Genomic DNA, 16,960 nt, shown 5'->3' with positions numbered 1-16,960 from the left:
CACAATCCAGTTGCACAGAGAGGAGTTAAGTCCCAGTTGGTGGAGTTTGGGACGGAGTTTGTATGGCCGGATGGTATTAAAAGCCGAGCTGTAGTCTACAAAGAGGAGCCGTGCATAGGTGTTCCTGTGTTCCAAGTGCTTCAGTAATGTGTGCAGCACTGTGGCGATCGCATCCTCGGTTGACCGGTTCTCCCTGTATGCAAACTGGTGCGAGTCCAGGGATGGTGGAAAAGCAGCTCTGATGTGTTATATTTACATTTATGAAGGTCTCATCTGTTTTTAGACTTTGACAATGAGTCATGTACTTTCTCCAGAGAGACAACCTGAAGTAAACTTTGGATAAACATTTAAATGTAACTACAAAACCAGCATCATGTGTTTATGCTCAGCAGACGCAGAGGATATGCTCTTACTTTCCCTTTGATCTTTCCTCATAGAATATGCCGTAGACGTGCCTCTCTTGCATTGGAGGACACAGTTAACTGTTCGCGGTCTTGTTCTACTGTCGTCCTTCTCATGTTATCCTATAACGTGGAAGTTAGTTGGGATAATTTGGACTGATGGCAAATCTAAATATGTTTGTTATAGGCTGTTTTGCTAATTGGAGAGCAAGGAACAGCCAAGACTGTTATCATCAAGAGCTACATGTCAAAGTATGACCCTGAGACCCACATAGGCAAGAGTCTCAACTTCTCTTCTGCTACTACACCACTAATGTTCCAGGTAAAGCAGCAGGTCACCTGCCTACGTTTCTCTTAATTTAGAAGAAACAGAAGTGTGTCACTCTGTGAATTTTTAACTTAAAAGGAGCGTTCAGTTAAAGAGGGGAGAACACCACAGGCAGGTAAACAAGAATAAAGAGGAAACTTTAAAAATGAAAGCTGATGCAACAGAACGTAACACCAAGAGATCAAACACAGGAATTAGCTGAAGGCTTATACAAATAGTAGTAAAACCAAAAACAAAAGATATGAAGGATGGATGCAAAGTACAGTGAAACCAAAATAGACACAAACTAGGAAAGAGGGCGGAATACAGCTGAGTAACAAGGCATATTATAGGCTCCTTACTGCGCACACTCAGGGACCGATCGAGTGATGAGATACAGCTGAAGTAGTAAGAGTAGACAGCAGTCACACAGCCAAAGACAGGAAGAAAGTAATCGTTTCAATGCAAGGCAGGGGGCAGTTGTATAAGGCATTGCCAACCTGGCAATGCCTTATGCACAGAGCAGGTCTATAATGAAAACCAACACCATGACTGTGTTCATTTGCCATTAAAGAATATGAACATGTGTGATATTGATGATCTGTGATGAATTACATTTCAGTTGAAATTAAAAGATCTCTTTCTTTATCTCGCTGTACTTTTTCTTGCCTCATCCCTCCCTTTTTTCCTTTTTTTTAGAGGTCAGTTGAGAGCTATGTTGATAAGAGGATGGGGACCACTTATGGACCGCCTGCTGGGAAGAAAATGTCAATTTTTATAGATGACATCAACATGCCTGTCATCAATGAGTGGGGAGACCAGGTCATTATAACATTTCTACTGGTGTTTTTTCATTCATAATACTGGTTAATGATAAATAAATGAAAAACAAAACTTTTCTTGATTTAAGCTTCTTGCTTTCAATCACAGGTGACTAATGAGATTGTCAGGCAGCTGATGGAACAGAATGGTTTCTTCAATCTGGAAAAACCTGGAGAGTTCACAAATATTGTGGATGTTCAGTTCCTGGCAGCAATGATTCATCCTGGAGGGGGCCGTAATGACATACCACAGAGACTGAAAAGGCAGTTCTCAATCTTTAACTGCACGCTGCCCTCCAATGCTTCGATAGACAAGATATTTGGTGGGTAAAACACTGCAAGAAGTCATTTTTCTGCAGTCATTTATATTTTGGGGATTACTTCGCATTACATGTTCATACATGACAAGGTCTAAGGCATAATGTATAATGTATGTCCTGAGAGACATACATTATTTTATTTGTTCTTATTTTACCATTTCCAGACAGTTGTGTAGGTGTTGTGTGCTTGTAATATAGTTGCCAATCATATATATATCACAGCAAGTTAGAGGGATGAACTAAGTACTAATAAATGCCACCATACAGTGATTTCACGAAACACACTGTATCCTTTACTTTGGAAAAAAATATATAACTTTTCTAAACATCGACTTTATGACACAGGCGTGATCGGTGAGGGCCACTTTTACACAGGACGTGGTTTTAGCGAGGAGGTCCAGAGCACTGTACCTCGTTTGGTTTCCCTCACGCGTCGTCTCTGGCAGCTGACTAAGGTCAAGATGCTTCCGACTCCTGCAAAGTTCCACTACATCTTTAACCTGAGGGATCTCTCCAGGATCTGGCAAGGCATGCTCAGCACCAATGCTGAAGTTGTCACCTCTGTCCAGGTGAGATGTATTTTGCATGCTTAATTACCTCATTTCTAACATGACAAGTAGTTAAGAAAAACTTGAGAACATGTTGAGATTTCCACTGGAGAAACATTTTTTTTGGTCACACATGCAGGATTTTTCCAAGGACAAATATGCATGACTGAGTAAGTGACAAACAGGGGAAGTGGCAGCAGTATGAAACTGAGTGGCAAGAGCTGTCACAGGAGGCTTGCTGAGGTCAAAAATAACTAGGTTAAAAATATCGGCTGACAGTCTGACTTCACATTAAAAATCCTAAGTCAAATAATACACTAGTAATACAGTTTTGCAGTAACTAAGCTACCCCAGTGCTTTTACCTATTACCAGTCATTACTTTGTTATTACTTATTATTATTACTTTATTCCATGTAGCTAATTACCTTCTGTCTAACAGAAAAATAACGTAACATATATTTTCCAGACGTTGATGGCACTTTGGAAACATGAGTGCAAGCGTGTGATAGCGGATCGATTCACGATGCCTGATGATGTGGAGTGGTTTGACCAGGCTCTGGCAAAGCTGGTGGAAGAACATCTTGGTGAAGAGCACAAGAATATGGTGGACTATGTAGCAGAAAGATATTTTGTTGACTTCTTGCGAGATGCCCCTGAGGCCACAGGTACTACTGAGTCTGACTATATTGAAATATATATATATATTTAAGAGATTTTCTCAGTTTTGTGACCTGCTTTCATTTTTTTCCTCACAGGGGAAGAACCAGAAGACTCAGACTTTGATTTGCCCAAAGTGTACGAGCCTATTGAATCATTTGAGACTTTAAAGGACCGTCTGAACATGTTCCTAAGCCATTACAATGAAAGTATTAGGGGTACTGGCATGGATATGGTCTTCTTTCAGGATGCTGTGATACATTTGGTCAAGGTACTCTAAAGAGTTTTTTGTCGTGTTTGTGCCAACCAAAATAATCTACACTTCCTAACGTTTTCATCAGTCAGGGTTTTTACATTTCAAAGTCCTCCATTAATGTTTTCAGACCACCTTAAAGCCCAAGGAATATCCTAACAGTTTTACTTCAAGGAGTATAAATTGTGGAGCGTTCACAAACAGTTGCTCACTCCCAGACATTTGCACTCAGACACAGATTCCTACTTTATCTTTTTAATGTATTCCTACTTTGCTTGCTATTTTCTTTTGTTGCCTACAACTTACTGCAAATCTAAACATGCTTATTTGACTCTAGCTCTGTGTGTATTTGTAGGTGTCGAGGATAATCCGAACACCGGGAGGTAATGCCCTGCTGGTGGGGGTTGGGGGTTCTGGCAAACAGAGCCTGACCAGATTGGCCTCGTTCATAGCTGGATACAAGATCTTCCAGATCACGCTCACACGGTAGTGTGCTGGCAAAAATTAATATTAATATTATTAATGATGTAGGTAGGGTGGTGTAAGTTGTAAACCTCCTAAGGATTGGATTGTGGAGTGGTAGTAACACCTTTCATTGTCAGATTTCCTTTTCTGAGTAATTTCTTCACAAAACATGTCAAACTAAAGTTGTTTTATAATCGTTAGATTTAGTTATAATCTAATCATTAATCATATAATCATCTATAATCAAACCATTAAACTCAGAACCTTTGTCACTGATGAGAAACATTCTGCATTATCAGCTCTCAGGCCCAGCAGCTAGTATATTCTCATTAGAGGTACAGATATCATACTAATTATATGATATCTCAGAAGCTCTGGCTTCACTAACATACTAACTCACCATCACTAACTCGTGCTTCCAAACCTGTCAAGTAGTTTCCTCCTTCAGTCCCTACATTCATTTATTGTCACACTTTCCACCGGTTTGTTCGCCAAACAGATTTTAATGTTTCCTATTAATATTAATGAACCACATGTTTGTCCTCTTAGCTTCACAGCTATCCCTGGTGAAAACGGATACCTCTATTGTGTGTCCCCTTCCTTCTTTTTCATCTGCTCTCTCTGATACACACATAAAACTGATTTTCAGATGCACATCCAGTACAGATAGTTCTCTTATTTCATGCAAACCCAATTTACTCTCTTTCTCTCCCTCTGTCTGTACAGTAACTTAGACTTTCTTGTTGCTTTAATGTACACAATTTCTTTTAAACTTTGTTATCCTAACACTATTATTCCTACTAGAGATTTTTTAAAAGCATTTATTTTGGTATATATGCTGCAGTGGATTCTTAGAAGCACACTAGACTGCATATAAAGAAGCATTTCTATCATCACAGCAGCCCTGAGTGGCTAGTAGTCATGCTGTCTGTGTCCGGGCTCTTTATCCTTATGGCTGACACAATGTTACTTTTCACTTAAGCAGCTTTTCTCCCTTGAGTGGAGAGGTTACTCTTTACCTGTATCTTGCTTAACTAGCTTCATTGTTCTCAAACTGCCATTATTTTGTCCTCAAATATTATTTCTTCTTTTACAAACTGGTCAACTCATCACTTTTGCTGGGTTGAGTTGGGAACAGGTGTGTTTATTTTTAATAACCAGCAATGCGTATCTAGTCTGGCAGTCACAGCGTAACTCCCAGCCACTTAGGGCTGTTGTTATAATTTCTTATTAACTACAGGATGGAGTATCTCATCTCACTGATAATCATTAAAGAACCAGATGAAAGTAATCTGTGGTTTCTCTCTCATGTTGTTTATGCAGTTAATATCTCCAATTTGCAGCTTCTTCCATTTTCCCTCTAACTTATTTTTCATCTGCCTCTTTATAATTCAATAAATTTGACATTCACACACTAAAGCAGGTGAACTTTCAAGCTAAGATGTGCTTCACTTTCATCGTCCAAGCCTCAAACTGGGGCGCCGACACTTTTTTTTTTTAAACCGCTCTCACCAATAAATGTAGTTTGAGCTTCAATCTCATGAGAAATTTCATGCAAATTGGCACATAAATAGATGAATTAAAGTTTTTATGCGATCTAGTTTTCTGCTGCTGCACTTTTTGATTGCATTTAACTACGTATGGATGATTTTTAGAAGCTGTAAAATTAGTTATTAGTGAAGAAAGGGTGTGCATATTTATTTTATGCTTTTCTTTTCCAGCTCATACAATACATCCAACCTGATGGATGACCTGAAGAGTTTGTACAGAACAGCTGGCCAGCATGGAAAAGGCATCAGCTTCATCTTTACTGACAACGAAATAAAAGACGAGTCCTTCTTGGAGTACATGAATAATGTGCTGTCATCTGGAGAGGTCAGCAGCACACACAAGGAGAAAAGATTCCAAATAATCCGTATTCATAGTAATGTAATCCTCTACTTAATGTGGGTCACAGTTAAGGCTGTGAGACCAGAACAACAAGAGAATATGCAGTGTGCAGTGTTTGAAAGTTGTATAGTTTTAAATTAAATAATCAATGAGAGGTTAAGGTATCTTTAAAAAGGCATCTGGTTGTTTCTACTTCTTTTATATCATTAATAGACAGTAGTGATCCAGTGCTGTGCATGTGCATGGACTGCATTGGCTCTGTTGTTGTTTTTCAGGTGATATTACAGTATATCCTATGGTTTGTAATCAGGAGTTATAGCTTGGGGAAACAGTTACTTAGATATAAGTTGCATTCTAACTTGTTTTGAGCCACTAGTAGAGTCTTATTTGATAAGCTGCCATGTGATGTTGCTACCATGATATCCATTTCTCTTTGTGGATTTAGCTAAGTGAAGTCAACAAGATATAAGCACATGTTTCACAAGCTATATGGCCGATTTCTAACCCCAAGATATTTTAAAGGTAGTATAAAAGATGGAATTTGGGGAGATGAATCTAATCTTCATCATCTTCTTAAATAGAAATTCATGTATGCTACACTTGACGCAGCCTAATATTGACCATGAACACTACAGCTTGCTCCGTACCAGTCCAACTTAGTGTGTCACTATTAACTTCAACACAGTGTTTGAAAGTAACTGGCATAGCCTGCACTAAACTGTACCAAACTGCCTAGTGCAGTATTTATATGGAACTTTTGAATAATATAAAGGAGAATACTTCAGTTTGTTTTGCAAGATGTTTCACCAAAAACACAAGTCAGCAACTCATCATGTCTGATTTAAAAACTCTAAAATGAATTTTGGGGCAAAATGCGCAGACATAGTTTGTGTGTTTTCTGATATTTGTTGAATTATGTGAAAAGTTACTCGAAATTACCCACCTTTATTTAAAAAAAAAAAAAAAGACAAAACAAAACGAGTTACTCTATTTATTCAAACTCCTGTTCTGTAGCACAACAGGCTAAAGTACAGCCTCTAGCTAGCGCTAGTAACTTTAATAATATCAGCACCATAAAGCCATCACAGGGTCAAGAATGAAATATGGAATGTGCTGAGAGCTTAAGCAGAAAATGTAATTATTCTTATTATGTACTGAGCCGTATCATGCCGTCACTGGAAGCGACACCAATGCGCATTCTGTTAAATTTTATTGCTCATTAGCTGAAGGTGCTGAAATGGCCTTTTAGATTATTCTGGGCCACTTCAGTCTCTGTTCATAAGGCATTCAAAATGTTATCCATACCTTTTATTTCCTGTCTTTATTATACAGGTTTACCATAGTTATATATTCTCTAAAATGTTTTTTTCCAAAGCTACTCTTGCTTTTCTAGATGGGTTTGGACAAAGACTGACTGACTTTTCATTGACTTTTCTGCTAAATGGCTAAAATTCCTCAACACTTAATGCAAGTTTTGTGTTCATCCCCTAAAATTATATCATAAAGTCTGAAATGTAAGCCTGCCATAAAACCTTAACTGTTTATAAAACTGTTTACAGAGCTCAGTTAGTGTTGGTGTTGAAAAATATATGGTTCCAAGTTTAAGTAAGAGGTTGGAGTCTCATTGTCTGATAGTCCATCTGAATGACTCATACTGATATTTTATATTAGATAATGTTACTGTAATTGGTCTGTAAGGCACTACAGTACAGAAAGCTACTTGGTGCTTCCTTAAGCAAGTTTTCAATCCATTGGTGTCTTTGTTCTGCAGCTTTTCTTTGCATGCTTTACAAACTTAATGTTTTATATTGCATGCATTTTATATTTATATTTTTGTAATTTGCCTTTGAATTGCTTTATAGTTACTGGAGAGGTGGACTTAGAGGTGGTGTTTATTAGAAAATTGTACAATTTATGAATTCTTTGGCACAACTATAATTGTCTGATTCACATATTATCTTTTTATGAAAGCACTGGCACCAGCTATTTAACAGTCACACATAGTTTTGGAAAACCTACAAACTGTTGTACTCGCTCAGATAGCTGTGTATATTCACTTCAAGTCAGCTTAATTTAGTTTTGTTTAAAAATCATCAGTTTACAACACAAGTCTACTCAAAGTGCTTCAAATTGTGAGGTCAAACCCTTAAAATATTAAAGAGAATCCCAATAGTCCTCAACAAGCAATTACTTGGTGACATTTGGGAGAAAGGACTCTATTTTAACATGAAAAACCTTTGAGGCCTGTGTGAGAAGATAAGGAAAAGAGCAGGATAAAGAAGCATGTTAGAAGACAACATTTTGTTTTAGCACTGCATTCCGCTTTGAGTGCAGTAAACATTTCATCAATCAATCAATCAATCTTTATTTATAAAGCACTTTTCATACAGAGAAAATGTAGCACAAAGTGCTTTACATAGTTAAAAGCAGCCCACCCCACCCTCCAACTCACTCCCCACACTCTCAATACACATATATCCCCCCACCCACACACACATACACACACGCGCACACTTAAAGAGTAAAAATTGGGCTGGGCTCGCATGAGCCAAGTGAGGAAACACTATAACAGGGAGCCGTCTGCACCGGGAGCCGGTCACAGACCGCAGCCTCCAGGCTGGGCACACAGCAGGAGGGAGGCAAAGGAGCCCCCCAGCCAGTCTGAGAGGACCCCAGAGACCCAGCAGCCACGGTCAATAACAGCCCCGGTGCAGAGAGCGCCCTCCGAGGAAACACCGGAGATATGACGCAATACAATATATATAGGGTAAAATGATAAAATAAATAAGAACAGGATACAATATAAATATAAATAGAATAAGAAGATTAAAAAACGAATAAGAATAAAATCAAACAAATATTAGGTAAATCCTAAATTAATAATAGAATAACAGGATAGAATAAATAAGCATAAAATAAATAAACGCTAAGTAAAAGCTAAATTAAAAAGGTGGGTCTTGAGCCTGTTCTTAAAAACATGTACGTTCTCTGCGGCCCTGAGCTCCTCCGGCAGGCTGTTCCACAGACGAGGACCATACCACTGAAAAGCTGCCTCTCCGTGAGTATGTGTCCTGACTTTAGGGACAATCAAAAGGCCAGTACCAGAGGACCTCAGGGTCCGCGAGGGTTCGTATGGTAAAAGCAGATCTGAGAGATAAGAAGGCCCAAGACCATTAAGACATTTAAAAACCAATAAAAGAACTTTAAAATCGATCCTGAAACACACGGGGAGCCAGTGCAGCGATTCTAAAACCGGTGTAATGTGGGCCCGCCCTCTGGTCTTCGTCAGCACATGAGCTGCCGAGTTTTGCAAGAGTTGTAAAGTTGAAATATTCTTCTTAGGAAGACCAGAGAGCAGGGCATTACAGTAATCAATGCGACTGGTAATAAAAGCATGCATCAGCATCTCCGTGTTGGCCCGAGAGAGAATAGGGCGGACTCTGGCTATATTTTTTAGATGATAAAATCCAATTTTAGTTACATGTTTAATATGTGGGATAAAACCAAGCTCAGAGTCAAAAATAACACCCAGGTTTTTCACTTGTAGCGAAGGACATAGTGAAAATGCCTCTAATTTAGGCAAGAGTTTCTCTCTCTGAGCCTCAGGACCGACAATTAAAACTTCAGTCTTGTCCTGGTTAAGTTGTAAAAAGTTTTCTGCCATCCAAGATCTTATATCCAAGATACAGTTAAAAAGGGCATCCATTTGTCTGGTGTCATCAGGAGACACGGAGATGTACAGCTGCGTGTCATCAGCGTAACTGTGGAAGTTCACTCCATGCCTCCTGATGACACCGCCGAGAGGGAGCATATACAAATTAAAAAGTACAGGGCCTAGAACCGACCCTTGAGGCACACCACATGTCATTTTATGGATCTTAGAGGAGCATGTATCCATACTCACCATAAAAGTTCTGTCAGAGAGATAGGAAGTGAACCAGCTGTGTACAGCACCAGAGAGGCCCACCATGTGTTTCAGTCTGTTTAAAAGAATAGCGTGGTCTACTGTATCAAAGGCTGCGCTTAGATCCAGTAGCACCAGGACTGAGAGCTTTTGGGAGTCCCAGTTACATCTAAGATCATTTAAAACCTTTAGGAGAGCCGTCTCTGTGCTGTGGTTCACCCTAAATCCAGACTGGAATATCTCCAGGATCTGTCTATCATTGAGAAAATCAGTAATCTGAGTAAAAACAAGTTTCTCTAAGACTTTACTTAAAAATGGTAAGTTGGATACAGGTCTGTAGTTATTAAAATCATTACAATCCAAATTGCTCTTCTTCAGAAGGGGCCTCACCACCGCCGTTTTAAAGGCAGCAGGGAAGACACCCAACTGAAGAGAGCAATTCATCATGCATAAAAGCTCAGCCTCAAAAAATCCATAAAGTGTTTTAAAGAGTGAAGAAGGAATTGGATCTAAAAGACATGTGGTGGGTCTCACTGTGGAGAAAACCTTCTGAAAGTTCTCAGCATTAACCAGGACAAAGCTGTCCAGTGTCTCCTCAGGTACAATCGAGCCCTCAGATGTGTTTACAATCATATCGCGATTAGATAAAATATCAGATCTGATGGCGCTGATCTTTCCCCTGAAGTGGTCTGCAAACTGCTCACAGAGCGAGTCTGTGGGGGTTCTTTGGGAGCTGTTAAAATCAGGGTTAAATAAATGATCTATGGTGGAAAAGAGGACCTTGGGATTATTTTTGTTAATACTGATTATTTTGGCGAAGTATGAATTTCTTGACTTCCTTAATGTATTATTGTACACTTTAAGTTGCTCGCAAAATATTTGATGGTTGATAGTATTTTTATTTTTCCTCCATCTCCTTTCTGCTGCCCTGCAATTTCTTTTGAGTTTTTTGACTTCTTCGTTTCTCCAGGGTGATGCATGTTTTACGTTAATCTTTTTGGTGGTGAGTGGAGCAACGGAGTCAAGGCTTTTCTTCAGTTTGCTGTTGAAGTAACTAAAAATCAAATCGCAGGATGCAGGTAAAATCACAGGGGGGCATTCGTCTAAAACCCTGGTAAAATTTGCAGCCACTTCAGAGGTTAGATAGCGCCTCCTCACAGTTCGCACCGAGGTCTCCCGCTGAATAAAACCGGTGATGTTAAAAAACACACAGTAGTGGTCAGAGACAGCCAAGTCAACAACAGAGGACACGCTGGTGGACAGCCCATGGGTGATGACCAGGTCCAGAGTGTGTCCTCTGTTGTGAGTCGGCTGCGTGACATGCTGGGTAAAATCCAAACAGTGAAGGATGTTTAAGAATTCTTTTGTTGCAGGGTCAGAAGGATTATCTATGTGCAGGTTAAAATCACCGGTTAAAATTATCATGTTATATTTTGAATGTATGTTTGTTAAAAATTCTGAGAATTCCTTGATAAAAGCAGCGCTGTCTTTAGGTGGTCTATAAACTGTGACAGATAAAACTGGAGGGCTGCTGAAAACAATAGCATGGAATTCAAAAGTGGTAAAATGATCAAATAAAATTTGTTTGGTGGTGAGTGTGTTGTTGGCTAAAGATGCAGTCCCACCACCTCTCTTACCACTTCTAATAGAAAAAGAGAAATTAAAATTTGGTGGGGAGGCCTCAGTGAGAACAACTGGTGCATCCGAACCCAGCCATGTTTCAGTTAAAAATAAACAGTCAAGTTTATTATCTATAATTAAATCATTAATAATAAAAGACTTGTTCGACAGAGAGCGTACATTTAAAAGTGCCATACTGATTGAGACTGGTGGATTTTTGACAATAGAGTTGGATGGATGTTGATATTTTTGAAGAGGCCGGAGGTTATTAATATTTTTGGAGTTACTGGATTTATGATAATTCTGTTGCTCTCTGTTTGTGATTATGACGGGTATTGTGTTGACTGTGGGAGAGAAAGGTCCTAGTCCAGAGTTTTGTGTATTACTGTTAAAAGTGGAACAAATATAGGAGCTGGGACCAGGGGAACATCAGTCAGTGGCAGACGGATCAGCAGGTAATGTCAGTTTGGGGTAGTGACAGGGCGATGTGCGGGAGTGCTGTACGCCAAATGCCAAATTGGCGGACAGCAAACGGCGTCCCCATGCGTTGAGGTGGAGCCCGTCTGCCCCAAAAAGATGCCTCCTCTCCCAGAAGGCATCAAAGTTGTTAATAAAACCCACGCCGTGGGAGACACAGGCGGAGGAAAGCCAGGTGTTAAGGCTGAGCAGCCGGCTGAAGCGGCCTATCCCTCTGCCACAGGTGGGGGTGGGCCCAGAGATAAAAGCACTCACCTGCAGCTGACCAAGGAGGCTGAAGAGTTCGAGGAAGTCCAACTTCAGCAGCTCAGATTGCTGTTTGGGGATGTCATTGGTGCCGATGTGGATGATGAGCCGGTTAACCTGTGGGTGGGATGCCAGAATGTTGGGAATTCTGTCCACTATGTCAACAACAGTGGCTCCCGGGAACGACAGCGTGAGCGCCCCCCTCATCCGCACGTTCCTGACGATGGAATCCCCGAGGACCAGCGTGGAGAGAGGAGGTGCCACTGGGGGCTGTTGGCCATCTGAGATGCCCGCGCCGCGACGCCGGGGGTGTTCAGATGGAGATGCGCCAGCCGGACTGCGTGAGTGACTCCCAGGTAGCCGCGCCGTGGGTCCTCTTCTCCGAGGAGCCGGGGTAAAGCACAGCTCTCCGCGGTGAGTTTGCACCACAGCGTCGGGTTGCCCGCCGCGGCTCCGGGGGCGTAGTGGTGGAGATGGCGCAGACCTCTGCGACACAGCGGGATGGCGAGGGCTAGCAGTCAGAGGAGGAAAGTCCACAGGATCCAGGACATTGAATTTATTCTCCAATACTACCTCACCAGAGGGGTGAGGGTGCGAGAGACGGATCCTCCTGCAGCCACCACGCGTCTCAACCATGGTCCATGGCGCTGGTTGGAGTGGAGTGGAGCTGACCAGAGCCTTGGGTCTGGCCCCTAGCTGAAACCAGGAGTTCTCGTCCTTGGCAGAAGCAGCAGCGACGCAAGTTGAGAGCCTGTGTTGACTGTTGGCGGGATCTTGGGACACAGCAGCTGGATGGTGCACTGTGTCGGCTAGCTCAGCGCTAGTAGCGGTGGTTTGAGCTTTGCCAAGGAGGATCGTGTCAAGTTCGCATTCAGCCCCCTGGATTTGGTATAGCGTGGATATCCTTTGTTCCAGCTCGATCACTTTTTGGCTCAGGTTGATGCAGCTTTCACAGCTGGATGTTGAGGTAAGTGGTGCCATTCCGGAATCTCGTACCGGCGACAGCGTCAAAAACAAAAACAGACACTGCCACTTTAGCTTACGTTAGCTAAACTCTTTTGCTAGCTTGTTCCCAGTACTGAGGTTTGTGATGGTCTTCCAATTCTCCGTAAAATCTCCAGTTAAAACACAGCCTTAACGAATTTTAGTGGCAGCAGGCTTGGCGGAGAAGCCGACAGGAATGATCACCTGAAGCAGGTTGAACCGGTCATGAATGCAATCTTAAGAGAGCACGAGTCGTATCAGTTCAGTGCAATTTTAAAAGTGTATTTTCCTCACCATTATGACCGAGTTGCAGTTATTTTCTCTTTGATATTTGTAATGAAATGAAACTATAATGGACAATCACATACAAGTACACCTCTGTGTACTACAGCATTCTTCATTACATCTGCTGAAAGACTCTTTCTCCACTCCCAGAATTTTGTTTTCATCTTTGTCCTGCCCTTTGATTTTTTTCCCCGCTAGTTCTTATGCACATTTCTTACTGTCTTCTCTCTACTCGATGGTTATATTTTCTCTTCCCTTTCCTTCTCATCTTTTCTCCTCCTCTCCATGTTTGTTTACACAGTTGGGAGGGGTTGTATGAATTTTTGCCACCACAGGATATTTAGACAACTTTCAAAGCCCTTATTTTGAACTCTGTATATTTACATTTTGTTATTCGGGAAGTCACTTAATAAAAGAGGTCAGAAGTCAGATCAATTCATGTGACAAGTATTAAGCTTCCAGTGAGGTTTACCAGCACTCACCAAGCTGAAGCTCTTACACTGTTCGAAGTCAGTGGATATCATTGGATTTGACATTTAACACTATGGGAACACCATGATAAGAGCCATGCAGTTGCTTTTTCCCTGTTAGTTTCCCACTTGTTTTCCCTTCTTTCAATTATTTATTTTCCCATCTTTTTGTCTTCTTTTCTTTACTGTGTGAGAGAAAGTGACAGAGATGAGAAACAAAAAGGAAAAGCAAGCTGTTATCGTGATATTGTTTTTTTGTGAGAGTAACAGATGGTTAGGGACACTTACCACAACACCACATAGTCCCCCATGACACTGTTTCACTTTCTTAAATCTGAGTTACATGTTCTCTCTAATGGAAACTGGGGATTTGGAGAAATGACTCAGCTTAAAACATTTAAACAGTGAATCTCGTACCTTCATCCACTTGGTTAAACTTGTACCCACCCAGCAAGCTGTTTTAAAACTCACCATTTCAAGATTTTTTGCCAGCAGTCACATACATTTAGTTCATCAGCCAACCAATATACACTTCTACTGAAATTGCTAAGGAAAGAGGTTGAGGTAAGAAGAAGTGACAACTATTGTGAAGTGTGAGGAAGAAGAAGATCCAATTAAAATAATGTTAAAAAATGGTCAATAAAACACAGTATTGTGTAGGGAAATACATGAATGTTTCTAACATTCATGTCTTTGGACTGTGGGAGGAAGCCATTGTATTTGAAGAGAACGTCCAAGGTTTGCACCCACAGCCTTCCTGTGAGGTGACAGTGCTAATCACTGCATTTAAAAGCTGCAACTGCTAGATCTCTGTATGGGAAATCTTTGATCAGATCAGATTGAAAAATTACTCTGTAAAAGATTTGGTTGGCACTATTATCGGAGTAGAAATGTTTGAGCTTTAAAATACACAGCAGTACAGGTACATGGATTGTGGCGGGGTGTGGCTTGGGAATGGCTGCAGGGGAGGATGAGACACATCGGAGCTCCATCAGCTCATCAGCTAAAAAACGCTGCGGCCATGAGTTGTAAGAGACGACAGCCGAAATTAAGAAAAGTGTTAAACGAGCGAACTATGGTTAGGTCCGTCAGTATTGTGATATCAGAGACACAACTGCATGTTTCTGCCTTCAGGTGTCCAACTTGTTTGCCCGTGACGAAATAGATGATATCCTCAATGATCTCATCCCTGTCATGAAGCGAGAGTTTCCCCGGCGACCTCCAACCAACGGAAACCTGTACGATTACTTCATGTCACGAGTTCGACATAATCTCCACGTCATTCTGTGCTTTTCCCCTGTTGGGGAGAAGTTCCGGAACCGAGCGTTGAAGTTTCCGGCGCTGATCTCTGGTTGCACCATGGACTGGTTCAGCCGCTGGCCCAAAGATGCACTGGTTGCAGGTATTTTTAACACACAGTTTTATTTTCACAAATGTGACCTGTCTGGTGCTCGCATTTCTTTTCAAAAATGTATGCGGTACATGTTATACTCTGTTTATTTCAAAGTGGATGCTGTTATATGAATACAAGATATCGACTTTCTTTGCGCTCTCTGAGGTTTTTCTTCAGTTAATAATGTCCTGTCTCGTTTCTTCCTGTCCTTCAGTTTCAGAGCACTTCCTGTCTGTTTATGACATAGACTGCTCAGCCCAGGTTAAATGTGAGGTAGTTCAGTGCATGGGCTCCTTCCAGGATGGTGTAGCGGAGAAATGTGTGGACTACTTCCAGAGGTACAGTACATATTAGGGGTGCAACGATACACAAAATTCACGGTTCGGTTCGATACTTTGGTGTCACGGTTTGATATTTTTTCGATACAAAAAAATGTTCATGCCTTTTTAATTTGTCATTTATTAAAATTATAAATATATATTTTAACTCAAAAGTACAGTTTTTAAATTTAACCCTAACCCTTGTGCGTGTTTTTTATTTTGACAGCGAATGCGCACCTGCGGACCACTTATGTGCAGCCCTGGTTATTTAGCTCGTCATATTGCAGCCACAGAAATTCTTTTGTCCATGAAACCATAAAGCTGCACTTTCTTTTTGCCTTATAGTCTGATTTGTCATAACTTCTCCGTTTTGTGGTAAGCTTTTCTTTGGCTGTCACTTCTTCACCCTGACCTGTCTTATTTGGCTCAGCAGAACTGAAATGCTTTTACACACACACTCACATAAGCTCAGCGATTCTCTGCGCGATCAACCTCTCACATGTTTAAGCTTGCTGCGGGAGATTTCACTTGTCATGTTTGCATAGTAAGCTAACGATTAATAAGACGATGTCAGAGGAATTGGTGCACAAATTATCATCACTCACAGATCAGTGCTGTCGCTCTCTATACACAGTTCGCAAGATTGCAAAGTGAAAGCAAAAAAACAAGCGCAAATTCAAACGCGATTTCAATATGTCACATATTGACAGTGGCTCACCGATGCCAATGACATAATTACCCAGCTACATTTCTGAAAGAATGCAAAAGCATTGACATATATTTTTCCTTCCTACAATAGCCCGACGGGCAGGGTAGCCCGTCTGAAAAAAATCGCTAGCCCCAGGACGTCGGGCTAGCGATATTGCGAGCCCTGTATCTGATTGAGGAATCACTCATCTTTGGAAAAGAGAGTTTATTACAGAGAAATGCCTCTTTCCAAAATAAAAGCTATGCTATCCGCTTCTTCTGGGCTATATTCTCAGCAGCATAAGGAGAATCATGTGCTAACAGCTGTCTAAATAACTCGGCTAAAGTTAGTAGCATGCTTGTTGTTTTTGTCTTTGCACTAGGATGATGTCGGCGTAAATGTGCAGTCATATTCGTTGTGTTCCCACTAGTGCTTTCAGGTTAATCTCGTTAAAATGACCTTAACGCCACAACACAGCAAATCTCCGTTAACGAGCTACCCCTGATAGCCCCGTGCATGGGGCTAGACGGCCAACACGTTAACGAACTAACTGCGCTAACACACTAGCTCCCACCCATGTAATTGAGCATTGCGTGGCACATCCAACATACTGTTTTACTTTAGTCCATGACGTGCTTACCTTCAGGGTCATACGTCACATGAAAACCAAAATAATTCCAAACGCCAGATCTGAATGAGGGTGGGGGAGGTTCAATTTGCCATGTTGCAAGGAGAGCTTAACTTCTGTCTCGCTAGCTTGCCCTGCGCTCTTCCTTCTGACAATGCTGTCTGTGTGGAGCGCTCAGTGGATCTGCGCTCGACAGTGCAGCCTAGGCGGAGTAGTCGAACGCAGATTCACTGAGCGCTCCACACAGACAGCATCGTCAGAAGGAAAGTTGATAAAATAAAT

General features: G+C 41.2%; 2 protein-coding genes across 2 annotated transcripts in view; one reads left to right on the top strand and one right to left on the bottom strand.

Annotated features, from left to right (window-relative positions):
• The window catches only part of LOC113021508 (dynein axonemal heavy chain 5-like), a 132,202-nt gene that overhangs the window by 5,543 nt on the left and 109,699 nt on the right, over positions 1 to 16,960 (bottom strand). The gene's annotated exons all lie outside the window — the stretch shown is intronic.
• The window catches only part of LOC145432343 (dynein axonemal heavy chain 5-like), a 41,823-nt gene continuing 25,508 nt past the window's right edge, over positions 646 to 16,960 (top strand). The window contains exons 1-10 of the mRNA XM_080309107.1: positions 646 to 723; positions 1,408 to 1,530; positions 1,639 to 1,852; positions 2,195 to 2,418; positions 2,865 to 3,063; positions 3,154 to 3,326; positions 3,664 to 3,794; positions 5,495 to 5,648; positions 14,784 to 15,051; positions 15,257 to 15,380. Coding sequence (XP_080165233.1) covers positions 646 to 723; positions 1,408 to 1,530; positions 1,639 to 1,852; positions 2,195 to 2,418; positions 2,865 to 3,063; positions 3,154 to 3,326; positions 3,664 to 3,794; positions 5,495 to 5,648; positions 14,784 to 15,051; positions 15,257 to 15,380 — 1,688 coding nt within the window. The remainder of the gene's footprint in view (positions 724 to 1,407; positions 1,531 to 1,638; positions 1,853 to 2,194; positions 2,419 to 2,864; positions 3,064 to 3,153; positions 3,327 to 3,663; positions 3,795 to 5,494; positions 5,649 to 14,783; positions 15,052 to 15,256; positions 15,381 to 16,960) is intronic.

Source organism: Astatotilapia calliptera, chromosome 12, assembly GCF_964374335.1.
Source record: "Astatotilapia calliptera chromosome 12, fAstCal68.1, whole genome shotgun sequence".
Taxonomy (NCBI): Eukaryota; Metazoa; Chordata; class Actinopteri; order Cichliformes; family Cichlidae; genus Astatotilapia; species Astatotilapia calliptera.
The sequence above is the reverse complement of the archived record's forward strand: the minus strand, read 5'-3'. Positions and strand labels throughout refer to the sequence as shown.